We start from the raw sequence: 26,712 nt of genomic DNA, 5'->3' as shown, positions 1-26,712 counted from the left end.
AATTTTATTTTGGCAAATCCTCCTTCCCTGACCTCTGGTGCTATTTAGTTCTAGGTTAGGGGGGGCTTTTACTCTGGAAGCCAGTCCACCGGAAGTGTGGTGTGACCGCGGTACACTTGTCAGCAGCGAGCCTCAGTACTCCGCAGAACGTTCGAGAGGTAAGCTAAAGAAGCGCTATTTGGATGTCGTCCGTAACACGACGTCGCCCAATAAAGGATCACTAACTCTGATTTCTCTATCGTCTACAGACATTAATACAATCATTATAATTGATAATTAATGTAATTCGACAGTATGAGCGACGCGTTGTGGTCCCGCTAGCTACCGTTAGCGCCGAGCTAACGGCAGTATGACGTCAGCATGCTGGGTCGCATCCCGGGCGCGGGTACCGACTAGTTCTTGAAGATATGAGTGTCCCAGTGGTCACTACAAGATATCTTGAGTTATTTATCGAAGTGACGACAACCTGACTACTGTGACCTGACGGGGACGCGAGTAGCGCTCCGACACGGCCCGTCGTGCACCTAAGACCCGGTAACTGCTGGTCCCCCTGACCACCACCCCGACCACAGTTCAGCTCTAGTCCCATCAGTTGATGTAGACCTCCACCAGACCAGCCTGTGTTCTCCTGTCCAGAGACCTGCTGACGACGCAGCACTTCAGCCTTTCACCGCGGTCGGGATAACAATGCGCTTTATCCCCTCAGGTCCCCCGAGCCCCCAGGACCTTCCAGACCCCCTCTGAGCCTGGTGACCCCGCAGCGTCCGGACCTTTACCCCGCACGTCTCTGACAGCCGGACTCAGTACAGCGCCTCGCCGACACTCAGCAGCAGCAGCAGCTCGGCTCCCTTCACTGCGCCTCTGGACGACCAGCGTTGTGTTTATGTCTTTGTTTTGCGAAAACGGTAAGATAACGATTCCGTTCCCTTCCCCCTGTCCCATGTATGTTGGTGTTTTACGCGGAGACGCCGGGTTGGGTTAAGAGGGTTTAAAACGGGCTGGGGGAAGGCGGTGTTAGTGCAGTATGGCATGTTTGTGAGCAAGTGGATCAAAATGGCGTCTCCCATCGCCAGCACTCGTGTGCAGCGTTCATGACGCACTCTGCAGCAGAGCGGGCTCCGGGCCCATCGCCCCGCGTTATGCAACCCGCTCACCCGCTAGCAATGGACCGCGACGAGGCTTACCCGTCGTTAAGTTATGCCCGATCATTTCTGGGTAATTAAGAGTTATTACTGTTATCGTGGATCCAGGGTCGTACTCGAGGCCTACACGATGCAACGTAGCTGCGGAGTGCGTGTGAAGCCACTAGGCCACTGTGGGCGACAACACGGGGCTAGAACGAAGCATCTTTTACCTTCTAAATGGATTGCATTTAGTTGATGGCAAATTCGTGATGTACATCGTTCATTTAACCAGATTAAATCGTTCCATCCCTTTTCTCCAATTCACGATACTTTTTATGTGGACTCTTGCGTAATTCCACACTTTCAGTTTCTGCCCATACAAGATGGATGTTGTTACTCGTTTTTTAATGTATATTTTATAAATTGGTAAATTTATTTACCCTTTTACCGTGCAAAACAATTTACCATTAAGTCAATTACTTGGCAGAAGCTTTAATCCAAAGCAACAGTGAAGTTGAGATACACAAATTGATAAAATAAATTGCACTCAATGTATTACTTTATAAACATCACAAAATTAGCAGTAGAGGTCTCATGTAGAGCAGGCATGGGGAGTGATGATTCTGAGAATGGTTTCGCAAACAAGACTGATTTGTGATGTCATGTTTCTCTTGGCTATCTGACCCGAAATTGCTTCTGTGCTTTGTGTGATTAAAACCCTTATTAAAACATACTTCAGAGTATTGCTATAATAAAACATTGGGTAATCTTTTAACCCTAATAAATATGAACAGAGGAATCTAGCGAATCCATCTGGTTTAGATGATGATCCGTTTCTGTAGAAGTAAAAGTGTCTGTAGTGAACTGAGCATGTACCCCTGGTCCTGACCTCTGTCCCCTCTCTTCTTGCAGAGCTGTTGCGCAGCCATTGGAACCTGTGTGGTGGACATCTAGCCTTCAAGCAAGGAGCTTGCAGCCACAGCGGCACAGCGTTTTTCATGTCAGAGACCGAGCGCGCTTGCAGCCGTTTATGTCATCCCCTCTTTTCCAGACAGAAGATCCCGAAAAATCCCCATTCCAGATCCTCTTATCTTACTGATAGCGCTCAGAGCCAGCCAAGATGTCTGTCAACGTCAACCGCAGTGTGTTGGACCAGTTCTACCGCTACAAGATGCCCCGTCTGATAGCCAAGGTAGGCCCCCCCCCCCCCCCCCCCAGTCTCCATCGGAGCATCTGAACGGGTGTACTGGTCGGTGGGTTCTGACGCGTCTGTGTTTCCCTCCAGGTGGAAGGCAAAGGAAATGGCATCAAGACGGTCGTTGTCAACATGGTGGATGTTGCCAAGGCTCTGAACAGACCCCCAACATGTAAGAACACGCTAGGAATACGCCAATAAGGCACTCAGAATGTTCTCCGCCCATGTGGTCTAGGTCGTTACGAAAAATCAACCTCCAGAACAGAAGGAGCGTTGGATTTAGACACAGGGTTGTAGAGGACGGCTGTAGTCAACCACAGAGAATCGACCTCCATGACCAATCGATTGGTCTATAGAGGGCAATAGAAATACAGAAATATTCACGTTGTCTCTAGATTTACTTTATCGGCCACAGTGCACTCAGCTCTACCGGCTAGACTAAATATAACAAAGTGCTGTTGGAGGAAGTTGGAGGGTTTCAGATCCACAGCTGGTCCGAGTCTCGCTCTGTTACAGCAGAGCTTCAATGTATAGCCGGGCACACCAGACCCGTCACGGAGCGCGACAACACTTCGGCATTCGATTCTAGGTTTTGATCTGTGCTTAAAACCACGGGTTCCAATAACTGCGATGCGGGCCAAGGTGCCATGTCTGATTCTCTTAGCCTATCGGGCGTTAAACACGGAAGTTGACGAGGCATCAAAGCATCGCAAACTACATAAAAATAAAAATGTCTGGCTACTGTTTGAATGCATACAATTCTTTAGTCCTTTTTAACCAAAAGCGTTACTTAATTAATTAATTTACAGTGTAAATAGTTGAAGCAAATATTCTAAAGTTTGGCAAGTATACAGGGAGTTTGTCCTGTCTTATAAGTCTTATATTCTATTAAACTAGGATAATGACAAACTACTGACCAATATAATTTGTATTCAAAAGCAGTTATTCATGACCCAATATATCACTCCAAAATAAAATCCATCCGTCCACATTTCTCCTTCACGCCCTTGAAATAATGGATATAGAAATGTTTTCTTCCTTATGGAAGGAACCCCAGCGACTGTCCGGCCAATGAGAACGATGGAGAACTGTCCGAACCAGAGCGCGTGGACCAACCGATGCAGAAGCTGCCAGCCCTTGCCTTTAGTGTTGAGCTGGAGATGGCGGTGGGCTATTCATTATTCACAGGCTGTCAGGAACCAGAGCCTCTGATGGGGGTTGATCCCGGCCAATGCGGTGCACGTGCAGCTGGGAAGGGATTCGATTACCTTGCTACAGCGATAACGGGCATAAAAATACATCGGCCTTCTGATAATACCGCCGCGTAGGGAAATAAAGCGCCTGCGATTGAATACCGCCGTCACCGCAGAATCTATCGCTGACTCATGTAGAGCAGGTAGAGGACTCGTGTAGCGAAGGCATGGGGAGTGATGATTCTGAGAATGGTTTCGCAAACAAGACTGATTTGTGATGTCATGTTTCTCTTGGCTATCTGACCCGCACCTGCTACTGTGCTCGGTGTGAATAAACACTAATTAAAATATACGTCGGTGTATGACTATAGTGCAACATTAAATAATCTTTTGACTCTGATAAATATGATTAGCCTTCTGCTATTTAGTCAAGTGAAGTCAGAAAAGGTTCAAACTTCCAACAGCAAACTACAGATCCGACAATAGTCCTACTGTAGTGAATGAGTATTTACCAAACTACAGAACCCAGAAGGAGACTCGGATGACCACCAACCCGTTGCTTCTGGTTCTCGGTCCTAAGTTCCACTCTCTGTCCGCAGACCCGACCAAGTTTTTTGGCTGTGAGCTGGGAGCGCAGACCCAGTTCGATGCCAAGAACGACCGCTTCATCGTCAACGGGTCCCACGAGGCCAACAAGCTCCAGGACATGCTGGACGGGTTCATCAGGAAGTTCGTGCTGTGTCCCGAGTGCGACAACCCAGAAACTGACCTGGTAACTGACCCATTGCTGAGGGTTACCCTGGTCCTCACTAGTCAGACCACCCCCCCCAAAACATTTAATGTCAGACCACGCCCCCAAAACATTTAATGTCAGACCACGCCCCCAAAACATTTAATGTCAGACCACGCCCCCAAAACATTTAATGTCAGACCACGGCCCCAAAATATTTAATGTCAAACAAGGAATTAGCGTTCGTATTTAATGATGCGACCGTTGTGGCTACGTGAAGTATTCCGTAGTTCAGTCACCCTGAGTACCTGGTCTAACCCGGACCAAATGTACATCAGTCTGTTTACATAACAGTCTTTGCTCTGGGTACATGTAGATGATTAGCATGAAACGTTGTAGTTTTGACTTGTCAGTTTGCTTTCAAGGGATGTGTATCTTAGGTGGTGGGTGGAGGACTCTGTCCCGTAGAGCGGGTGAAGGCCTCAATGTAGAGCAGGTGGAGGACTCAATGTAGAGCAGGTGGAGGACTCAAATGTAGAGCAGGTGGAGGAATGGGGAGTGATGATTCTGAGAATGGTTTCGCAAAACAAGACTGATTTGTGATGTCATGTTTCTCTTGGCTATCTGACCCACAACTGTGCTCGGTGTGATCACACACCAATTAAAACGTTCTGCAGACTCGGAGCATTGTTTAGGGATCAAGTGTAATTGAGGGTGCTTTGAGGCTTCACTGTCCGCTGACTGTGTGAATAAAGGGACTGTTGGGTGTTTGCGTTCAGGGACTAACCCGGGAACTGTCTCTCCTCTGCCGCAGCATGTAAACCCCAAAAAACAAACTATTGGAAACTCGTGCAAGGCGTGCGGCTACCGCGGCATGCTGGACACCAGACACAAGCTCTGCACCTTCATCCTGAAGAACCCCCCAGGTGAGCCCCCCCCCCCCACCCCGACAAACGCCACGCCCTGCGTTAGCCCCCCCCCTTCCCCCCGAACTCTGGCCCCAGGCATGCCCATATTAGGACTCAACTTTAGTCGCTAGCTAGCTCGGTCTGGGCTGGTTGCCTGGGTTACTAACCGTGCCCTGGCACAATGGCATGGTTCAGGACTGTGTTGTTGGGCCCTTCAGAGGGCTTAGGGGTGGGGAGTGGTGACATGTGACCTGTGGAGCTATAAGAATAGAACTGACCTGACTGGCAGTGGGGAGGATTAATATAGACCTAGTATAGAGTACTGTAGAGGCCTTTATGTTACACTATACACACTGAAGTTAGTATAGAGTACTGTAGAGGCCTTTAAGTTACACTATATACACTGAAGTTAGTGTAGAGGCCTTTATGTTACACTATATACACTGAAGCTAGTATAGAGTACTGTAGAGGCCTTTAAGTTACACTATATACACTGAAGTTAGTGTAGAGGCCTTTATGTTACACTATATACACTGAAGCTAGTATAGAGTACTGTAGAGGCCTTTATGTTACACTATATACACTGAAGTTAGTATAGAGTACTGTAGAGGCCTTTAAGTTACACTATATACACTGAAGTTAGTGTAGAGGCCTTTATGTTACACTATATACACTGAAGCTAGTATAGAGTACTGTAGAGGCCTTTATGTTACACTATACACACTGAAGTTAGTATAGAGTACTGTAGAGGCCTTTATGTTACACTATACACACTGAAGCTAGTATAGAGTACTGTAGAGGCCTTTATGTTACACTATACACACTGAAGCTAGTATAGAGTACTGTAGAGGCCTTTATGTTACACTATACACACTGAAGCTAGTATAGAGTACTGTAGAGGCCTTTATGTTACACTATACACACTGAAGTTAGTATAGAGTACTGTAGAGGCCTTTATGTTACACTATATACACTGAAGTTAGTATAGAGTACTGTAGAGGCCTTTATGTTACACTATACACACTGAAGTTAGTGTAGAGTACTTCATAGGCCTTTATGTTACACTATATACACTGAAGCTAGTATAGAGTACTTCATAGGCCTTTATGTTAAACTATATATACTGAAGCATCTATAGAGTACTTCATAGGCCTTTGTTACACTAGCTAGTACTGTAGAGGCCTTTATGTTACAATATTGGTTAGAATAGAGACCTTTCTGTTACACTATACTGCATGGTAAATAGAATGGGGAGTGATGATTCTGAGAATGGTTTCGCAAACAAGACTGATTTGTGATGTCATGTTTCTCTTGGCTATCTGACCCGCAACTGCCACAAAGGCCATTCTGTCAGACTATAAACCCTCCATCTAGCCTAGAGTACTACTGAGGCCTTTCTGTCACAATATATACACTGTAGCTAGTATAGAGTAGTACAAAGGCCTTTCTATCACACTATATACACAGTATCTAGTATAGAGTAGTACAAAGGCCTTTCTATCACAATATATACACGGTAGCTAGTATAGAGTAGTACAAAGGCCTTTCTATCACAATATATACACTCCATCTAGCCTAGAGTACTACTGAGGCCTTTCTGTCACACTACTGGTTAGTAGTGACTGTGCAGCCTGTGGTAGTGATGCCTGTTAACCAGTGGATAGAGCCTGTGGTAGTGGTGCCTGTTAACCAGTGGATAGAGGCGGTGGTAGTGGTGCCTGTTAACCAGTGGATAGAGGCGGTGGTAGTGGTGCCTGTTAACCAGTGGATAGAGCCGGTGGTAGTGGTGCCTGTTAACCAGTGGATAGAGGCGGTGGTAGTGGTGCCTGTTAACCAGTGGATAGAGGCGGTGGTAGTGGTGCCTGTTAACCAGTGGATAGAGGCGGTGGTAGTGGTGCCTGTTAACCAGTGGATAGAGGCGTAGGTAGTGGTGCCTGTTAACCAGTGGATAGAGCCGGTGGTAGTGGTGCCTGTTAACCAGTGGATAGAGGCGGTGGTAGTGGTGCCTGTTAACCAGTGGATAGAGCCTGAGGTAGTGGTGCCTGTTAACCAGTGGATAGAGGCGTAGGTAGTGGTGCCTGTTAACCAGTGGATAGAGGCGGTGGTAGTGGTGCCTGTTAACCAGTGGATAGAGGCGGTGGTAGTGGTGCCTGTTAACCAGTGGATAGAGCCGGTGGTAGTGGTGCCTGTTAACCAGTGGATAGAGGCGTAGGTAGTGGTGCCTGTTAACCAGTGGATAGAGGCGGTGGTAGTGGTGCCTGTTAACCAGTGGATAGAGCCGGTGGTAGTGGTGCCTGTTAACCAGTGGATCGAGCCTGAGTCCAGCGCTGACCCGGTTCTCCTCGTCCCCAGAGCCCCCTGAGACGGGCTCCGCCACTGTGAAGAAGGACAAGGAGAAGAAGAACCGCAAGAAGGACAAGGAGAACGGAGGTGGAGAGGCCGGGAAGAACAACGACATCGACGCCCCAGAAGCCGTGGTGCGTATCCCAGGCAACCGGCCTGGAACCCCCCCCCCCAATACCCCCATAGGGTTAGATGTGTTATGGTTCTGGTTAGGGATCGACCGATATATCGGTCGGCCGATATTATCGGCCGATATTCGCGGTTTTTACGTGTATCGGTATCTGCCGATACGCGGCTGATTTTCGCCGATTTTTTTTTACTTGTTCTACCTCACCTGTTTTTAATATTTGTTAAATATTGTTCATCTACTTGTTCTTACTTGTTCTACTTCACCTGTTTTTACTATTTGTTAAATATTGTTTTTTATATTGAAGTTCAATAAATGTTCCTTTAAAAAAAAAAAAAAAATCGGCTCAAGAAAATCGGTATCGGCTAAGGCTGAGGAAAAAATATCGGTATCGTATCGGCCCTAAAAAATCGGTATCGGTCGATCCCTAGTTCTGGTGGAGCACTCTGTCCTGTAGAGCGGGTGGAGGTCTACTTTAGAGAGGGTGGAGGAATGGGGAGTGATGATTCTGAGAATGGTTTCGCAAACAAGACTGATTTGTGATGTCATGTTTCTCTTGGCTATCTGACCCGCAACATCGCTCGGTGTGTTTGCACACTGATTTAAAACGTACTTCAGAGCACTATGATCTATTTCTGTGATCTTGACCTTTTTAATGAACGAAGAGGTTTGTGCCGGAGACGTAGAGGGCCCTTTGAGCTCATTAAGAACCAAACCAAAGTTACTTTAGAACGAGAAAATAACAAGAGTTAAAAAAAAAAAGTAATTAAATTGTCCAGGTTCGCCAAATAATAAAGTCTGTCTGGGTTGACCTCCCCACAACGCGAGTTAGTCAAAAGAAAATCGTTGTACTTTCTTTATGGACGAGTAGAGTGAACCGTTGGTAGATATCACGTCTCAAAAATCCCGCAAGTTTCCACATTTCTAAAGCACCACAACATCGGTGGTGCTCAAGAGTCTGCACCAGACCCATGGTCCACCGGTACCCCCCCCCCCCCGTGACCCCGGCCTACACCCAGACTAACCCCCTCCTCCTCCTCCTCCTGCTGCTGCTAGGACGGAGATGACGACGACGAGGACTGGGCCGAGGAGACCACGGAGGAGGCGCAGAGGAGGCGCATGGAGGAGATCAGCGACCACGCCAAGAACCTGACCCTCAGCGAGGACCTGGAGAAGACGCTGGAGGAGAGGGTCAACCTCTTCTACAACTTTGTGAAGGTAGGATGGTGGCGTCTTGCTGTCCCGTAGCGCAGGGGGAGGACTCCGTCCCGTAGCGCAGGGGGAGGACTCCGTCCCGTAGCGCAGGGGGAGGACTCCGTCCCGTAGCGCAGGGGGAGGACTCCGTCCCGTAGCGCAGGGGGAGGACTCCGTCCCGTAGAGCAGGGGGAGGACTCCGTCCCGTAGCGCAGGGGGAGGACTCCGTCCCGTAGCGCAGGGGGAGGACTCCGTCCCGTAGAGCAGGGGGAGGACTCCGTCCCGTAGCGCAGGGGGAGGACTCCGTCCCGTAGAGCAGGGGGAGGACTCCGTCCCGTAGCGCAGGGGGAGGACTCCGTCCCGTAGCGCAGGGGGAGGACTCCGTCCCGTAGCGCAGGGGGAGGACTCCGTCCCGTAGAGCAGGGGGAGGACTCCGTCCCGTAGCGCAGGGGGAGGACTCCGTCCCGTAGCGCAGGGGGAGGACTCCGTCCCGTAGACCAGGGGGAGGACTCCGTCCCGTAGACCAGACCTGGGGAGTGATGATTCTGAGAATGGTTTCGCAAAACACGACTGATGTTTAGTGATGTCATGCTTCTCTTGGCTATCTGACCCACAAGCCGGTGCTTCTGAAACCGCGCAGCCGTCTAGTGCGCACGGGACTACAGCATTAGGCATTTGGACGCTGCTAAGCTCCCCAGACAGACAAACTACTGGCCCAACCGTCATTAGGAAGGGATACTGTGACATATCCCAGGCTGTTCATCAAAGTAACTCCAGTAGAGTCGACCTGAGCCCACCGAGGCCGGGTGTTCGGGTAGAAGCCGTGCATGCCGACCATGTACACGTGGTTCATTTGTGGATCATCCACCCCTGGGAGAGGTGTAGCACTGAGCGGATGTGGGTTGTGTGCATCAGCGGTACTAGCCTAACGAAGGCCGTCCCTCTAACCGGTGTCACCCTGTGTCCTCTTAGCGTCTCGGCGCTGCCTCAGGTGGGTTGGACCGCGCACACGTCTTGTAGAACACATTTGTTTGTAGCCGCTTCCACTTTTCTACGACGCTCCTCTGGTTCCGTCCCGTCCCGGTCTCCGTCCCGCGGCGCTGATGGGTGTTGTGTGGTTGCAGGACCGTAAGGAGGACGGCTCCATGGACATGGCGGACAAGGAGGTGCTGGCGGAGGCGGAGCGCCTGGACGTCACGGCCATGGGCCCGCTCATCCTCACAGAGCTGCTCTTCAACGAGGACATCCGCGACCAGATCAAGAAGTACCATCGCCACTTCCTCCGCGTGAGTCCTGCTCCTCTTCCTCCTGCTCCTCTTCCTCCTCCTCCTCCTGCTCTGTGTCTCGTGACGTCCTGAGGCTATTTGCAGTCGAGTCGGGTGCTGCGCTATAAATACACGCCAGACGACCTGGAGACTCCGGCAGGACACCGGGAACGGTGCTCCAACGGCGCTCTGTCTGGTCTCAATGCTGCTTCGGTTTTAGGGCCGTTTGGGAACGTCGTTATTCCGATTCTTCTGAATCCGTTTTTATTTTTTTTTAATTGGATTAGGATCCCAAACCCCTTGAGGATAGATTATGGTGGCGGGCCTTTATCATGTCGAGCTGGTGGTGGAATGGGGAGTGATGATTCTGAGAATGGTTTCGCAAACATGACTGATGTTTTGTGATGTCATGCTTCTCTTGGCTATCTGACCCACAATTACAGACGTACTTTTTACGCCTTTTTAAATAAAAACGTTATGTGCCGGAGAGATGGAGGCCCATTTGAGCTTATTTAAAACGTACTAAAGTAACTACAGATAGAGACAAGAGTCCAAAAGAGTAAATAGAGTCCCTGATCCCCACATTATGAAGTCCTGTTGGGGCTCACCTCCTCCTCCTCTGTCCCCCACATTATGAAGTCCTGTTGGGGCTGACCTCCTCCTCCTCTGTCCCCCACATTATGAAGTCCTGTCGGGGCTGACCTCCTCTAATGTCCCCCACATTATGAAGTCCTGTTCGGCCGACCACCTCCTCTAAGGTCCTGTGGGCGCTAACCTCCTCCTCTTTCCTCCCCTCAGTTCTGCCACAACAACAAGAAGGCCCAGAAGTACCTTCTGGGGGGCTTCGAGTGCCTGGTGAAGCTGCACCAGACCCAGCTGCTGCCCCGCGTGGCCGTGATCCTCAAGGACCTGTACGACGCTGACCTGCTGGAGGAGGACGTCATCTTCGTCTGGGCCGAGAAGGTACCGCCTCCCCGCACACACACACAGTCTGGGGTCAGACCGTGGGTCACCACAGTTTAGGTGTTGGGTTTCACTTTGTAGGATTAACAATTACTTTCGTTTTTGTACTCGTGTGGTTACTATGTTAAAGTACTACTACTACTAGAGCGGGCTGGAGGACTCCTGTAGAGCGGGAATGGGGAGTGATGATTCTGAGAATGGTTTCGCAAACAAGACTGATTTGTGATGTCATGTTTCTCTTGGCTATCTGACCCACAAGCCGGTGCTTCTGAAACCGTGCAGCCGTCTAGTGCGACGGGACTTGACTACAACATTTGGACATTGCTCAAGTCCCAAGACGGACAAACTACTGGCCCAACCGTCATTAAGAAGGGATATTGTAACATATCACAGCCAGTAACTCAAATTACCTCCAGAGGAGTTGCCAAGAGCCCACTGAGGCTGGGTGTTTAGGTGGAAGGCTGTGCATGATGACAATATAGAAATTGGTTTATTTACGGTTTTCTATCGATTGTTTTTCATGTCTGACTTTCCGTCCAAGTTTGTCTTTATGGTTTATAGCCATGTAGTCTGCTTATTTATTGCACTTGTAGTAACACTTATTTAAAAGGTGCATCTCGATGATTTTCGCCAATTGACCAGAACCAACTTTGCTTGGTTCTATTGTCGTAGACCTAGAACCCACCAAGTTCCCTCAAGTTCCCCCCCCCCCCTGGCCCAAGTTTGGGCAGGTGGAGGAGTTGAACCACGACCTCACCTGTGCCCCATCTCCCCTCCTCAGGTGTCCAAGAAATACGTGTCCAAGGAGCTGGCCAAGGAGATCCACGCTAAGGCCGCGCCCTTCGTCAAGTGGCTGAAGGAGGCAGAGGAGGAGAGCGAGGGCAGCGACGGGGACGAGGAGGAAGAGGACGAGAACGTTGAGGTGAGGCTGTGAACCGGCGGTCTGGTCTCCCCAGCGTCGGAGGAGCTAGAGACAAGACGGTGAACCGTTAAAAAAAGGTCCTCTGTCACAAATCATTCAAAATGATTAACAGTTGCCTATAAAAAAGGGTCAATTAATAAAACAAACTTATTTCTTTATTTATCTCTTATTAAACCTGGTGTTTTTTAGAAAACGTGCCCAACCCCTTACCTAGTCTGGATGCCCTTTTGTTTACTTGCGGTGGTTTTAACAAGGCAGAGTTGGTAATGAAACGCACAGGACAGCTTTAAGCTCAGAACTACTGACGTGAGGGGGAGCCCCTTTGGATGATGTGTTGGTGGGTGGAGGGCTCTGTAGAGCGGGTGGAGGGCTCTGTAGAGCGGGTGGAGGGCTCTGTAGAGCGGGTGGAGGGCTCTGTAGAGCGGGCGGAGGGCTCTGTAGAGCGGGTGGAGGACTCTGTAGAGCGGGCGGAGGACTCGGGAGTGATGATTCTGAGAACGGTTTCGCAAACACGACTGATGTTTAGTGATGTCATGCTTCTCTTGGCTATCTGACCCACAAGCCGGTGCTTCAGAAACGGTACCGCCGCCTAGCGTGTCTAGGACCGCACCTTAAACGCCTGTTCCTCCTGCTGCCCCACAGGTCGTCTACTCCTCCTCCGCCCGCGAGCTGACGGTGGAGACGGTGAAGCCGGCCAAGGCCCAGCGCGAGGAGATCGAGGACATCGACATAGACGCCATCTGAACGGGGGCCGGGGAAGAAAGAGCGCTCAATCAGATTCTTGCTTGTGTGTGTTGTGGCTTCTCACACGGTGGCCTGTACTACCCCTCCCCCCCCCCCCCCTTTCCCCTGGCTGCCCCCTCCACCTGGCTGCCCCCCCTCCCTGCATCAGCTAACCCCTCCTGCCCCCCGCCCCCTCCCTCACATCAACTCTCAGCTCTGTGGCATGATATACAATATTATAGCGCTTTCCTAGCTGCACATTAACTGCTGTGATTTTGAGATGTATTCAGTGGAAATGAAGTTGCTTGTGGGTTCTTGGGGTTATCATTTGACTGCACATTTAATTTGTCTGTATTTTTCCAGTTAATAAAGAATGTTTTGCTATCCACAACACGTGAAACTGTTTTTACTGGGCGACCTTAATATAAGTGCTACAGTGGATTATTGATGGTTGGTTCAGATTATTAATATTTTATTGTTTTAGGTTATTAATGATTTATCACCCTACATATTAAACGTTATATAAACTTTAACCATCATTCTTAAAAGTGGGCCTGCAAATATTTTTTTACAATGACCTATATAGTGTGTTATGTAACGTTAGTCAGCAAACCGCGATAAGGTGAGTAAAATACTATCGATCAGGGGGAGCTGATCAATAGGCTATCTCGGGCTCGAGATGAACGGAAAACTTGATACCAAACTTATCATGACGAAGTTGTGTAACCAGGGCTATTACCGATTATGACAAACCATGGCTTCAGAGTTATGGGTAGAAGACCCGCGCCTGTTATAGACGGGTTATAGATCTAAACCGGATTCATAAAAGCCCCCCAGAATCGGGGTGTGAACCACAGTACTCTGGAAGTGAGGTCTTGTGAGATGACAGCTCTACTTTGTGATCCAATGAGTGCAGAGATCGGAGGGTTTCCTCACTTCCTCTGCCTCGGCGCACATTAATCCCAGACACTCAGTAGCCATTTTGGTCCCACCTAAAGCGGAGCAGGCAGCGGGCCGGAGATGGAGCCGACACGGAGGCGGTCAGCGACCCAAACACTTTGAAATCTCTTTCAAAAGACCCCGAGGGACGACCCTGAGTCACATGGCATGTTAGGAGGACATACTTTTTGAATCCGAGGGTGATTTCCGACGAGCTGCGCTAGCCGTGCCCTAGCCCCCCCGACTACCGAGCCGAGCGGACCGTGATTTGGGTCGCATCCCCGCCGAGCCCAGGCCATGTACGGAGTGTCTGCGCGGTGTGAATGACGGCCGTGGTCGGGGTGTTTGATGCGTTTTATTGACAGGTGTCGGCCGTCATCAGGGTTCACCAGGCCAGGGGGACCACGTCTGCTCGGGACCCGTCACGGATCAATGCTGAGACTGTTTTCCGAAAGGGCTGCACGGTCTGGAGCCGCGAGAAGGCACTAGTTCCCAGGGTTAGACTAGGTGCTGCAGAATCCTATCTGAATATTAATACTCACAGTGAGGCGTCGACCCGTCCAGGACTACCATGTCGTCCAAAACCCCCCTTCCGACCGTCAATGAGAAGCCGACGGAGGGCGTAAGTAGACTGCTGACTTTGTTCACATCCCCTAAGCACACCCATAGGAAGGACTTGTTGTGCTGAAGCAGCACACGACCCCCCCACCGTGGGGGTCCATTATACTGCTTGATAATGGGTTTATAAGGGGCTGAAAGATTGTTTAAACAACTCGTAAACACTCATACCCTTCAGCCCAACACGCCCTGTAATCCTCCCCGCTGTGGCCTCGGAGGTTCACGGGTCTAGTCTCTGTTTTTAGACCGTTTATGGGTTATTGAATTGAACCAAGTTCTGAGGTGGATGTTCGGGGAGTAGCCCATCTTTAGGGCCTAACTACGAACTAAAGTGCAACACTTTGTCGCCTATGTGCCAGAGTACTTGTGTTCGTACTGGTATTCCTACTGGTTTTCCAAAGTGTCACTCGAGGGTTTCAATCGCTGCCCTTCCAAATATGGGCATTCCTGTGTCCCACCCCTGTTGACCAGGAGAAACTCTGTCAGCTCATTGTCTCTGTGGGTATCGGACCGGCGGCCAGGGCTGGGGGGGGGATATGGTGTCTATGAACAAAACCATATAGTAGCTCCACCGTTGATTTAGACCGCGTTAAGGTTAGCAGCAAGACCATGACCGGGTCCCAGTCGACGAGGAAACGCCGCGACTGGGTGAGTACCCGGCGGGGGGGGAATACCCGGCGGGGAGAGAGGGAGAGTCTTCGTTATGGATTTAGTGTTTTTTTTGTGTTTACAGTGAGAGGCGGCACATATGGATGTGCGAATAAGAATTTTTATCCTATTAATGAAAGTCGAGCTCTGTTAGTATTCAGGTTATTTTCCATGGAATGGAACTTCATGCATGAAGTCAAAGTGTTGACCCGTTCCCGCTAGGTGGGAGATCAACAGGGTCACACTCATCGATACCGTCCCAGAGGAGCTGTCTTGTGTTCAGCGTGCCTGGGCGGAGCCAGGGTTTGATTGTTGTTTTTAAATAGCACCCAGGGAATCAATTCCCATCTCCCTTGGCCGTCGAACCCTGGACTCATGCCAAAGTTGGGACTCTCTCCCAACTTCCTGTTCACTTCTCACGACCAGAAATAAGAGACAGGCCCGCTAATCTCGACTAGTAAACAAGTCTTGTTTTGTACACTTCTCACCACTCGTTCAGCGATGCTAGGCTAGTTTAGCGACCACAACGTCCTCTCGTTCGCACACCCGTCAGCCATCCTGAGGTGAGACACAGGACGTGAGACGCACGCAGTCAGGATGTATGCTAAGCCCGCTCTGTAATTAAGAGTCGCACGTCACCCATTAAAGCAAACACAGGCCTCAAGTGTGTTCACACACTCGGGGACCCGGTGGTGTCTGTCGAGGAGAGACGGCAGCACATTGTGGTGCCCTACATGGTACTGGGTTCTGTGAGGGGGGGATGTTGGTGTGTCATTGGGACGTAAGAGTGTGTAGTGTGCTGTAGGGGACGTTCTAGTGTGTTGTTGTGGTTGCATAGGGATATTGTAGTGTGTTGTCGTGGCTCTGTGGGGACATTGTAGACGGTAAGTGGTTAGTGTTTTGTAGTGAGTAGTTGTTGGTTGTTGTGTAAGCATGTTGTGTAGATCTTAAGCCGGGACTTTGGGGGTGTGGTTCGATCTGTAGGTCGCGTGCTGGAGGCTGCTGACGTGACGTGTGTGATGGAGCACTGATGAATCTATCGCCGTGGTTTCAAACTTTGACCGCCTCGCTGGCTACTGTGGAAGATCAGCTGTCATTGTTTTAAAGGGCGGTGTTATTGAGGTTCAGATTTGATTCTGTGGGGGTCTCAGGTGAAGGGGGGGGGGGGGTTTGGGGGGGTGGTAAAGGTCTCCGGAGCCAGGTTAGGATCCTCTGCTCAGTACGTCAATGGAGGCTTCTGTTTGTGCGTCACGTGACCGTGGCGTGCGTCATGTGACCGCCCGGCGTGTCTCCGTGGTTCCGCAGCACACGACCAACGGCCGCCAGGAGGTGACCACCCGCCCGGTGCGGTCGGGGGGCCGGTCCCGCGGCTCGGGCGGCGGGGACGAGCCGCAACAGCCCCACGTGGGGAACTACCGCCTGCTGAAGACCATCGGCAAGGGCAACTTCGCCAAGGTCAAGCTCGCCAGACACATCCTGACGGGCCGAGAGGTGAGCCGGGGTCAGGGGTCAAGGGGTCGCCGACCGACGCCGCGGTGAAGGAGGCCGTGCATTAAAGTGTGCGTTTAACTCGGCTCATATGATGGGGAATTCATACAACACCAGGCCACGATACAGTCTCACGGACTGTACCGGTAAAGGTACCCCCTTTAACCGCCCGGACGTCCCTCCCGCTGGGATTAATAAAGGTTAACAAACATGACACTTTCTCATTGCGTCACCAAGTTAGGGCGAAAGGCAAACTATCTAAACCAGTACATAACAACAAGCGTTGAATCCCGTCCCTGCTCTGCTCTGTTCTGTGGAGGGACTGGATTCGGGCTCTTTAACTCTAGGGTTCATTTTACCATCTGGTGACAGCAGAGGGTAGTGGACCCCCCCCCCCCCCCCCCCTCACACACACACACCCTTAAAGACCTGGCTTACTGCTTATGTGTCTGTTGTCGAGGCAACTAGCATGTGCAGATCTCCGTAAATCCTCCCCTTTTAAAGACGGAGCAGTCCGTGGGCAAGACCAAATTATTTTATTACCAGCCCTAATAAGAGGGTATTAGGGTATTTAGGACTGTTACCCCACCGTAACAGTCTTACTCTAGTGTCGAAACATTATGCTACTATGAGCAGTTCACATGCTTTCATTCTGTAAAGAGAAAGAATTTGAACCATAAAAGAGATTACTTGGATACAAACCAAAGTATTTTATGTAGGATGTACTTCATCAAAACGTTCCACTAGGAAAGACAAACTGTTCTCTTGTTGAAATATATATAAATACAATTTACTATATTTGGGTTGTGTCTGGTAAAGTGCTATAGTAGTAGCATGCAAGTGCTTTAGTAGTAGCATGTTAGTAGCAGGCTAGTAGTATAGTACTAGCATGCTAGTAGTAAAGTACTAGCATTCTAGTACTCTAGTAGTAGCATGATAGTAGTATAGTAGTAGCATGCTAGTATAGTAGTATAGCATGCTAGTTGTATAGGAGAAGCATGCTAGGGCTAAAGTAGCAACTTGCTAGTGCTAAAGCAGTACTAAAGTTCAGAGTGGTGAGTCTAAAGTTCACTGCTTCTTCTGTCCACAGGTGGCCATCAAGATCATAGACAAGACCCAACTCAACCCCAACAGCCTGCAGAAGGTGAGCTACAGTCTGTCTGTCTGTCTGTCTGTCTGTCTGTCTGTCTGTCTGTCTGTCTGTCTGTCTGTCTGTCTGTCTGTCTGTCTGTCTGTCTGTCTGTCTGTCTGTCTGTCTGTCTGTCTGTCTGTCTGTCTGTCTGTCTGTCTGTCTGTCTGTCTGTCTGTCTGTCCTCTGCTGTTGGAGACTCATGGCTTCACCCTGGTATCATACGAGGCTACTGTCGTACGTCCGTCCTTTGAGCGCCTAGCAGACTAGCCCTGGGAGCCGTGCAGGTCTGATGAAAGCACTGCATATGGATTTGACAGGCCCACACACCAAGGTTCCGCTGTCTACCATCTCTGGTCCTACGTGCAAGGCGTCGGCCATCATGGCTCAGTGTTGGGGTTCTGAAATCCGATTAGGGCTGAAAATGCACCCGCTATCCCGTGATGGTCAAGTTATATCTCGACCAGGTATTTTAACTTTACCACGATGCCTTGCAGTGTCCTTGCCTTATGCACATCAGACTCCTCGCACGCTTAGTGAAAGCTTACAAATGCACCAGGGGTGGTTTCAGTCCTGCTGGATTGTGATGTCCGCAGCCTAACCTGTGGGCATCGTAGAGCAAGATGACCCCTAACCCCTACCGGCATGTATTGTATCTGGATTCACGGTTGGTTACTGCGGATAAAATCATCCGCTAAAATTACTCAATAGTACTTTAGCTTGCGAGAATCGCGGCATCTTATCGAGCTTTGTTGTCTAGTGGCGTCTAGACGGCTCTGTGTCTGTGGGAGCCTGGGCCAGGGCTGCTGGGTCCTGGTGAGCGCTCAGGACCAAGATGGCCACGAGGTGCAGAAAGCAGCGTGTTGACGCTGAGAGCAGGCAGGGCTCTCTGATGAAACAGCAGGGACACGCCTGGCCCCGTGCCCGTCTGACGCCCAACACCCCGGGGAGCAGCTGTCACGTAGCAGCGCATTATCTGGTGATGCTAGTCCTTGCCCATGTCAGGCCCATGTCAGGCTGCTCACTGTGTGTGTGTGTGTGTGTGTGTGCACGTGCAGCGCGGCACTCTTGACCAAGGCAAATATCACGGTATCTTTGATCCAATGCTGGAACATGTGACATTTATTTTAGTCTCTCTGTCTCTAGACAAGCATACTCTTGCTGTGTCTGGACCAGGTCTCTCTATCTGTAGATCATATCTCTCTGCCTCTAGACCAGCCTGGTCTCTCTGCCTCTAGACCAGCCTGGTCTCTCTGCCTCTAGACCAGCCTGGTCTCTCTGTCTCTAGACCAGCCTGGTCTCTCTGTCTCTAGACCAGCCTGGTCTCTCTCTGTCTCTAGACCAGCCTGGTCTCTCTGTCGCTAATACAGGTCTCTCTGTCTCTAGACCAGCCTGGTCTCTCTGTCTCTAGACCAGCCTGGTCTCTCTCTGTCTCTAGACCAGCCTGGTCTCTCGGTCTCTAGACCAGCCTGGTCTCTCTGTCTCTAGACCAGCCTGGTCTCTCTGTCGCTAATACAGGTCTCTCTGTCTCTAGACCAGCCTGGTCTCTCTGTCTCTAGACCAGCCTGGTCTCTCTGTCTCTAGACCAGCCTGGTCTCTCTGTCTCTAGACCAGCCTGGTCTCTCTGTCTCTAGACCAGCCTGGTCTCTCTCTGTGGCGCTGGTCCAAGCCCTCTCTCCCTCCGCCGTAGTTTCATCTGTTTTTCCACAGGCTCATTGATTCTTGCCTTTGTAGCGTCGGGGCTGGCTCTGCTGGCCACTAAGCTGGCAGAAAAACAGCGAGCGGCGCTCATGGAGCAACAAAGCAGAAGGCTATTGTCAGCAGGCTCTCTTGTTGTGAGCCTGCCGGTGTGTGTGGAAAGCACAGGGGGGAAAAACACCTTGGTTAGAAAAAGATGTCCGCTCCAGAAACGTCGCTCAGGGTCACTCCTCGCGACGGGAACCAGGAGAAAAACAACGGCGTCAGAGTTGGGTTTTGGTTTTTGTTGGTTTAATTCCCTCGTGGCCGTCGGGAAATTGTATGGCTGGTTCCTGTTTCTTTGTTCCCCTCCTGGGGCGGAGGAGAGCGGGAAGACGGGCCAGATGCGGGTTATCATGTTGAGGGTGAAGCCCTGGGTGTGGTTGGGGGTCCCCACTCTGGTCCTGAAAGGGTCCTTCGGTTTTTATATTTATATTTAGAGAAGGGCGTAGAGATCCATGACCTAGAGAGTGAGACCACTGTAACATGAATTAATTGGGGGCTCGTGTCCATGTCTTTTGACTAGTGTCAATAGATTTGAATTCGGCCCATTGGTTACGTAGAGATCTTTGACCTAGAGAGTGAGACCCATGGTTACGTAGAGATCCATGACCTAGAGAGTGAGACCCATGGTTACGTAGAGATCTATGACCTAGAGAGTGAGACCCATGGTTACGTAGAGATCCATGACCTGGAGAGTGAGACCCATGGTTACGTAGAGATCCATGACCTGGAGAGTGAGACCCATGGTTACGTAGAGATCCATGACCTGGAGAGTGAGACCCATGGTTACGTAGAGATCCATGACCTGGAGAGTGAGACCCATGGTTACGTAGAGATCCATGACCTGGAGAGTGAGACCCATGGTTACGTAGAGATCCATGACCTGGAGAGTGAGACCCATGGTTACGTAGAGATCTATGACCCAGAGGGTAGAGACCTATAGTGGGTGTTTGACGTCTCATTAGCGTCCCTCCAACAAAGCGGCAGAACCGTCACTGGAGGTCCACTCGAGGGAAGCATGCCGTTATCATCACTGCCGGTCAGAGGGTAAAGGTCAGGGGTAGGAGTGGCTCCAGCCTTAATGAACTGTAAACAACAGCGCCTAGCTGCCTGCACGTCTGACAGGAGCCTCCTGTCGTCAGCAAATATTGACTCTGGCGTCGCGGCCGAGCTGGTGTTCAGTGTACTTCTTTAATTCAAATAAGCAGGAAGTTAATCTTTAAATTAATGTGTTGTAGTATAGTAGTGAGGCTGAGCATGTAGAGGTTGTGTTGTAGTATAGTAGTGAGGTTGTGTTGTAGTATAGTAGTGAGGCTGTGTTGTAGTATAGTAGTGAGGCTGTGTTGTAGTATAGTAGTGAGGTTGTAGTGAGGCTGAGCGTGTAGAGGTTGGGTTGTAGTATAGTAGTGAGGCTGTGTTGTAGTATAGTAGTGAGGCTGTGTTGTAGTATAGTAGGGAGGTTGTAGTGAGGCTGAGCGTGTAGAGGTTGTGTTGTAGTATAGTAGTGAGGTTGTGTTGTAGTATAGTAGTGAGGCTGTGTTGTAGTATAGTAGTGAGGCTGTGTTGTAGTATTGTAGTGAGGCTGAGCGTGTAGAGGTTGGGTTGTAGTATAGCAGTGAGGTTGTGTTGTAGTATTGAAGTGAGGCTGAGCATGTAGAGATGTTTTTGTAGTTTAGCAGTGAGGTTGTGTTGTAGTATAGTAGGGAGGTTGTAGTGAGGCTGAGCGTGTAGAGGTTGTGTTGTAGTATAGTAGTGAGGTTGTGTTGTAGTATAGTAGTGAGGCTGAGCATGTAGAGGTTGTGTTGTAGTATAGTAGTGAGGTTGTGTTGTAGTATAGTAGTGAAGCTGAGCATGTAGAGATGTTTTTGTAGTTTAGCAGTGAGGTTGTGTTGTAGTATAGTAGGGAGGTTGTAGTGAGGCTGAGCGTGTAGAGGTTGTGTTGTAGTATAGTAGTGAGGTTGTGTTGTAGTATAGTAGTGAGGCTGAGCATGTAGAGATGTTTTTGTAGTTTAGCAGTGAGGTTGTGTTGTAGTATAGTAGTGAGGTTGTGTTGTAGTAGTGAGGCTGAGCATGTAGAGATGTTTTTGTAGTTTAGCAGTGAGGTTGTGTTGTAGTATAGTAGTGAGGTTGTGTTGTAGTAGTGAGGCTGAGCATGTAGATGTTGTGTTGTAGCGAGGCTGAGAGTAGGTTGAGTAGGTTGTGATGTAGTCTAGTAGTGAGGCTGACCATGTAGAGGTGTTGTTGTAGTGTAGTATAGTACGGAGGTTGTGTTGTAGTATAGTAGTGAGGTTGTGATGTAGTGAGGCTGAGAGACGGTTGTGAAGTTGTGCACAGTAGTCTTGTTTAAAACTGCAAGATGGAGTGAGGTCAGGCCTGGTCTCATTCATATTGTATGAGGAGACTGCAGACTGAGGAGAAACACTTTGCTGCATGTCTCAACCCGAAGGATGGAGGACTGATGCTTCTCCATCGATCCACGCAGGGAAATTATTTTGCCCATGAGACAATTTACAAACGATGAAGTCCCGGTCGTGCATACTTTAAGTGGAAATTAAAAACGTACATATGCATAGTATAGAGAAATAAGCCACATTGCACATGTTGTAGTATATTGAGATCTTCGTGTCCAGCTCTCACTGGACTGACGATCCATGTGGACATCGATTTCAACCAGACCTCGTACATCACTGCGGGGGTTTAGTTAGACCAATAGCACGAGGGAATACTGGGTCTGTGGTCAGGCTGGACCAATAGCAGCTAAGCATCCTGGTACTGATGTCAGGCTGGACCAATAGCAGCTAAGCATCCTGGATCTTGGGTCAGGCTAGACCAATAGCAGCTAAGCATCCTGGATCTTGGGTCAGGCTGGACCAATGGCAGCAAAGCCTCTTGGGTCTGCGATCAGGCTCGACCAATGGAAAGCTGGGGTCCTTGGTATGGATGGACCAATAGCAGCCTAGCATCCTGTATCTGGGGTCGGGCTGGGCCAATAGCATGTTTGGGTCCTGGACCTGTTCTGTGGTGAATCACTCTGGTGTTTTTCCGCTATTCTCTTCCCTTGAAAACAAAGTGTTTGCTCATATGGTGGACGTGTGTTTTTTGTCTCCTCCGGAGCTGGCCGGGCGGGGTTAGTGACGTAGGGTGGGGTTAGTGACTCAGTGGAGAGGCCATAAAGTCAAGGAAATCACAGGAACGCCTCTGAACTCTTGATGTGTTGGGATGGCGTATCCAGAGGACTAACATAACCCAAACGTACGTGTGTGTGTGTGTGTGTGTGTGTGTGTGTGTGTGTGTGTGTGTGTGTGTGTGTGTGTGTGTGTGTGTGTGTGTGTGTGTGTGTGTGTGTGTGTGTGTGTGTGTGTGTGTGTGTGTGTGCGCTCTCTGTCGGCAGACGTAGCGCTCGTGCGCTCGCTCCGTGGCGGGCCCGTAGCGACCGGTGACGCAGGCGGCCTGACGTAGACGGCCGGGGGTGTGACCGCACATGTTGAAACTTTATGTACATCATCGTCTGACGACGACGGCGGCCTCGCTCGCCTCCCAGCGCTGCGTGCACAAGAATCTCCCTGGGGGGTTAGATCCTCCACACCTTGACAGACGCCCCCCCCCCCCCCCCCCCCCACCCCCACCCCCACCCCCACCCCGCCCTTGAGGTGCAGGTAGACATCGTGGCGCCTCTCGCCGTGGTGAGGCAACCGACCAACGGAAGGACGCGCGCACCCTTTCAGTGCCTCAGCGTCCCACGTGACGATCCCCCGTTCTTGGGGTCCCGATCCAAACTGTCCCCTGATTCAAAGCGGATTCTGGATTCAGCACGTCGGGATTCTGATTTCAAGATCGGCGGCGTTCCGCTGTGCGCTAACGACGAGCGTACGAGTTTATGTCGTTTTTATATTTGATAAAAGGATATAATGCAATAATATATACACACAATAAGGTAAACTTAAGACATCAGGAAAAAATGAATAAATAAACCCACCACTCCAATAGGATAAGAATCGTGAATCTTACGTGAATCGATTGAAAATAAAGAATAATAATCAATCGATTTCAACCCTAAGTCAGAACTAGTTTTGAATTTATCAGAGCTAGCATGAACTGGTTGAAACTAGTCGGACCAGGTGGACCTGGCCGTGCTTAGACCGGTTGAACCGGTCGAGCGAGGAGGTGGATGTGCTTCACCCAGGGGGCTAGGCACAGGCCCGCTGTTGTTTCCTGGAAGAGGGGATTCCTCGTATTCTCTCCACCGCCCGAGGTGAGGCAAGCGGCCATGATAGAAAGATCAGTTTCCACGACAACGGTGTGGCAGTTGGCCCAGCCCCCCCCCCCCCTCCCCCCCCTCCCCTTCCACGTCCCGACTCAGGAAACAATGATGTTCCAGAGCCGGGGGTTTGTGTCTGGTTTCACCGCTCACTTACGGGGGCCGGCTCTTATCGGAATGTCTTCAGGAAATCAGGAGGATGTAAAACACCGGAAAGTTTGATTTCCTGTTTCAAAATAAGAGCGGGATTCGTAAAAGTGTGTTTGTGTGTGGTCTGAGCCGGGCAGGCGGACTGCAGTGATTATGAAGCAGTCTTCAAACTGAAGACTTTGGGATGGTATTCCACTGGTACAGGTGTTAACCACTTCATACCACTTTCACAGGGAATATCTGAAGTAGGAATTTGATTAAATATAAGCCGTCTTGGTTGTTATTGTTAATGAACGACACATTTAGTCAGATTTCCCTTAAACCTTATCACAGGACTTAAATCAATCCAAGTCAATTGTGTTTGTATAGCAGTCATCCCAGTTCCAGTCTCAAAGGGCAAAAGGCCATGTGTTTATGACCTCCCCTAACCCTAGCCCCCCCAAAGGGAAAGAAGAAAAAAAAACTTCACAAACAAGGAAGAGATCCTGATCAGCAACCGCGTGGTGACTCCTCCCTCTTGGTTGACAAGGTCGCGTCGGCGCCACCGTTGACTTAAACAACAGTAATACAAGCAAACATTTTCAAACAAATTTTCAGGATGTACTGTCGATGCTGCTGGGCTTGCTGGACAGCGAGCTAAGCTACGCGCTGAGCTCGAGCTAACGTGATGCTGAGCCCTGGTCCGGCTCTCTCTGCAGCCGTCTCCAGGGCGCCCAGCAGCTCCTCCGACATTGATCGCCTGCTTTGATTGTTCTGTGCCTCACTTGTAAGCGGCGTGGATGAAAGCGTCATCTGCTGAATGATTCAATGTGGAGCTCCAGCCTCTGCTCACTCAGTGTGACTGGGGGGGCCCTTGTGGGGTGTGTAAGGGGCCCCTATCTATCACAGTTCTGGCCCGTTGTCTCCACACTGGTCTGGCTCTGTAGTCCTTCTATCCGGGAAAGGGCGGCTGGGAGATGGACTTGATGCTCCGCTGTGGTTGTAGTCTCTTGTGACATGAACTCAGCCTGGCCGACGCAGCCTTTAATAACCTTGTTCGTTTCCTTTCTTCCAGCTCTTCAGAGAAGTTAGAATAATGAAGATCCTGAATCATCCAAATATAGGTAAGAACCGTGTTGACGTATAGTGTATTAACACTCACTTGAGTGATAAAGTCCTGCACACATTATCCCTCACTTTATAGATACAGTCCTACATGTGTTAACAATCGCTATAGAGATACAGTACTGCACACATTAACACCCTCTATAGAGATACAGTACTGCTCACATTAACACCCTCTATAGAGATACAGTACTGCTCACATTAACACCCTCTATAGAGATACAGTACTGCACACATTAACACCCTCTATAGAGATACAGTACTGCTCACATTAACACCCTCTATAGAGATACAGTACTGCACACATTAACACCCTCTATAGAGATACAGTACTGCACACATTAACACCCTCTATAGAGATACAGTACTGCACACATTAACACCCTCTATAGAGATACAGTACTGCTCACATTAACACCCTCTATAGAGATACAGTACTGCTCACATTAACACCCTCTATAGAGATACAGTACTGCTCACATTAACACCCTCTATAGAGATACAGTACTGCACACATTAACACCCTCTATAGAGATACAGTACTGCTCACATTAACACCCTCTATAGAGATACAGTACTGCACACATTAACACCCACTTTATAGCTACAGATTTGTTTAACTCTGTTGTTGAACAGATTTGAGGGACTTCCTTCTAGAAGTCTCTCTGCAGTGCGTCTGGGGTTCCCTGATAGTCTGTCACACACACACACACACACACACACACACACACACACACACACACACACACACACACACACACACACACACACACACACACACACACACACACACACACACACACACACACACACACACACACACACACACACACACACACACACACACACACACACACCTGGAAACACCGTGACTTCCTGTGAACACATGATTGTGCTCCACGGCTCTGAGCCTCATCGTGTGGGAGCCGGCGGTGTCTCTCGTCCTCTACCTTCTCCTGCTGTATATTTAGTTGTGTACCGTTTTCAGTACACTCATCAGCAGACCCTCCTGTGTCCTCGTACACAGGGCTGGGGCTCTAGAGGAGGAGAGGAAGCCTTTTAAAACGCTTGGCTGCATAACCTTTCGTGGCAATTAAACGGTTCATTACGTAACTCTCCCTCTCTCTGTGTCTCTTTCTCTCTGTTTCTGTCTTGTCTGGCTGTCTGTATGTCTGTTTGTCTGTCTGTCTGTCTGTCTGTCTGTCTGTCTGTCTGTCTGTCTGTCTGTCTGTCTGTCTGTCTGTAGTCAAGCTGTTTGAGGTGATCGAGACGGACAGGACCCTCTACCTAATCATGGAGTACGCCAGCGGAGGTGAGGATCCACACACACACACACACACACACACACACACACACACACACACACACACACACACACACACACACACACACACACACACACACACACACACACACACACACACACACACACCATCAAGACCTGTGTTGTTATGGGCCCCTCTAATGAACAGTCAACAGGGTTACTAGCCTGGGTTGGTGGCCGGGGTTAGTAGTAGCCCGGGTTGGTAGCCGACTAGTTCAGCCACAGACTAGTTACTGATTGGCTCTCCAGGTGTTTGGGGGGCAGCATTGGGCAGTCGGTACATTTTGTGTTTTATACGTGCATATCTCTCTTTCTCTCCCAGGTGAGGTGTTCGACTACCTTGTTGCACATGGAAGGATGAAAGAAAAAGAGGCCAGGGCTAAATTTAGACAGGTAACAGCCCCCCCCCCTCCTCCCCTTCCTCCCCCTCTTCCTCACCCTCTTCCTCACCCCCTCTGCAGTTTTCTGGGCTGACCACTCTCCCCTTCCTGGTGTCTCCTTGGTACCTGGATCCATCTCCCCCTCTCTCCCCCTCTCTCCCTGTCCTCCTTCTCCTCCCTCTCTCTCTCTCCCCCCCCCCCCCCCCGACCTCAGGTAGTTGAGCTGTTCTTTCCCACACAGCCTTTT

The 26,712-nt window shown here is 49.9% G+C and overlaps 2 protein-coding genes, 2 long non-coding RNA genes and 9 other non-coding genes across 21 annotated transcripts in view; 12 read left to right on the top strand and 1 right to left on the bottom strand.

Annotated features, from left to right (window-relative positions):
* Positions 1–48: 48 nt before the first annotated feature.
* On the top strand, positions 49–13,078 carry eif5 (eukaryotic translation initiation factor 5). Its single transcript, XM_060051566.1, has 12 exons — positions 49–158; positions 707–905; positions 2,037–2,316; positions 2,410–2,491; positions 4,112–4,284; positions 5,057–5,168; positions 7,503–7,627; positions 8,677–8,838; positions 9,939–10,100; positions 10,878–11,042; positions 11,824–11,964; positions 12,607–13,078. The coding sequence occupies exons 3-12, from the start codon at positions 2,245–2,247 to the stop codon at positions 12,706–12,708; spliced, it is 1,296 nt and encodes a 431-aa protein (XP_059907549.1). The 5' UTR covers positions 49–158; positions 707–905; positions 2,037–2,244; the 3' UTR covers positions 12,709–13,078.
* LOC132458368 (small nucleolar RNA SNORD53/SNORD92) lies at positions 1,734–1,811 on the top strand. Its single transcript, XR_009525919.1, has one exon. It is a non-coding gene; the product is annotated as a small nucleolar RNA SNORD53/SNORD92 (small nucleolar RNA).
* Positions 3,742–3,819, top strand: LOC132458367 (small nucleolar RNA SNORD53/SNORD92). The gene has a single exon (XR_009525918.1). It is a non-coding gene; the product is annotated as a small nucleolar RNA SNORD53/SNORD92 (small nucleolar RNA).
* LOC132458371 (small nucleolar RNA SNORD53/SNORD92) lies at positions 4,796–4,874 on the top strand. Its single transcript, XR_009525921.1, has one exon. It is a non-coding gene; the product is annotated as a small nucleolar RNA SNORD53/SNORD92 (small nucleolar RNA).
* Positions 6,400–6,477, top strand: LOC132458366 (small nucleolar RNA SNORD53/SNORD92). The gene has a single exon (XR_009525917.1). It is a non-coding gene; the product is annotated as a small nucleolar RNA SNORD53/SNORD92 (small nucleolar RNA).
* LOC132458365 (small nucleolar RNA SNORD53/SNORD92) lies at positions 8,115–8,192 on the top strand. The gene has a single exon (XR_009525916.1). It is a non-coding gene; the product is annotated as a small nucleolar RNA SNORD53/SNORD92 (small nucleolar RNA).
* On the top strand, positions 9,346–9,427 carry LOC132458363 (small nucleolar RNA SNORD53/SNORD92). Its single transcript, XR_009525914.1, has one exon. It is a non-coding gene; the product is annotated as a small nucleolar RNA SNORD53/SNORD92 (small nucleolar RNA).
* On the bottom strand, positions 10,305–11,463 carry LOC132457469 (uncharacterized). Its single transcript, XR_009525663.1, has 2 exons — positions 10,782–11,463; positions 10,305–10,737 (listed from the first exon to the last, which is right to left on the bottom strand). It is a non-coding gene; the product is annotated as an uncharacterized LOC132457469 (long non-coding RNA).
* Positions 10,433–10,513, top strand: LOC132458357 (small nucleolar RNA SNORD53/SNORD92). Its single transcript, XR_009525909.1, has one exon. It is a non-coding gene; the product is annotated as a small nucleolar RNA SNORD53/SNORD92 (small nucleolar RNA).
* Positions 11,220–11,297, top strand: LOC132458364 (small nucleolar RNA SNORD53/SNORD92). The gene has a single exon (XR_009525915.1). It is a non-coding gene; the product is annotated as a small nucleolar RNA SNORD53/SNORD92 (small nucleolar RNA).
* LOC132458362 (small nucleolar RNA SNORD53/SNORD92) lies at positions 12,442–12,522 on the top strand. The gene has a single exon (XR_009525913.1). It is a non-coding gene; the product is annotated as a small nucleolar RNA SNORD53/SNORD92 (small nucleolar RNA).
* A 378-nt stretch (positions 13,079–13,456) lies between the features above and the next one.
* mark3a (MAP/microtubule affinity-regulating kinase 3a) overlaps positions 13,457–26,712 on the top strand; it is a 38,682-nt gene continuing 25,426 nt past the window's right edge. For 2 of the 9 annotated variants that reach the window (XM_060051465.1, XM_060051462.1), the window contains exons 1-6: positions 13,532–14,248; positions 16,198–16,383; positions 17,471–17,524; positions 24,712–24,760; positions 26,008–26,073; positions 26,408–26,478. In XM_060051465.1, the coding sequence (XP_059907448.1) occupies positions 14,198–14,248; positions 16,198–16,383; positions 17,471–17,524; positions 24,712–24,760; positions 26,008–26,073; positions 26,408–26,478 (477 nt within the window). In that variant the 5' untranslated portion in view covers positions 13,532–14,197. Of the gene's footprint in view, positions 14,249–14,464; positions 14,893–16,197; positions 16,384–17,470; positions 17,525–24,711; positions 24,761–26,007; positions 26,074–26,407; positions 26,479–26,712 lie in introns of those variants that run through there. The other 7 variants (XM_060051464.1, XM_060051457.1, XM_060051460.1 and 4 more) reach the window with 5 other exon arrangements.
* Positions 20,672–22,635, top strand: LOC132457462 (uncharacterized). Its single transcript, XR_009525657.1, has 3 exons — positions 20,672–20,932; positions 20,983–21,132; positions 21,183–22,635. It is a non-coding gene; the product is annotated as an uncharacterized LOC132457462 (long non-coding RNA).

This window comes from Gadus macrocephalus, chromosome 5 (assembly GCF_031168955.1).
Source record: "Gadus macrocephalus chromosome 5, ASM3116895v1".
Lineage (NCBI taxonomy): Eukaryota > Metazoa > Chordata > Actinopteri > Gadiformes > Gadidae > Gadus > Gadus macrocephalus.
Note: the sequence above shows the minus strand (reverse complement) of the source record. Positions and strands in the feature narration are given on the sequence as shown.

What these genes read in the sequence shown, in the direction of transcription:
- eif5 (XM_060051566.1), top strand. Translation starts at nt 2,245, where the DNA reads ATGTCTGTCAACGTCAACCGCAGTGTGTTGGACCAGTTCTACCGCTAC. An exon ending in TCTGAACAGACCCCCAACAT is followed by an intron (nt 2,492 to 4,111) that starts GTAAGAACACGC and finishes CTCTGTCCGCAG; the next exon opens with ACCCGACCAAGTTTTTTGGC. An exon ending in CATCCTGAAGAACCCCCCAG is followed by an intron (nt 5,169 to 7,502) that starts GTGAGCCCCCCC and finishes CCTCGTCCCCAG; the next exon opens with AGCCCCCTGAGACGGGCTCC.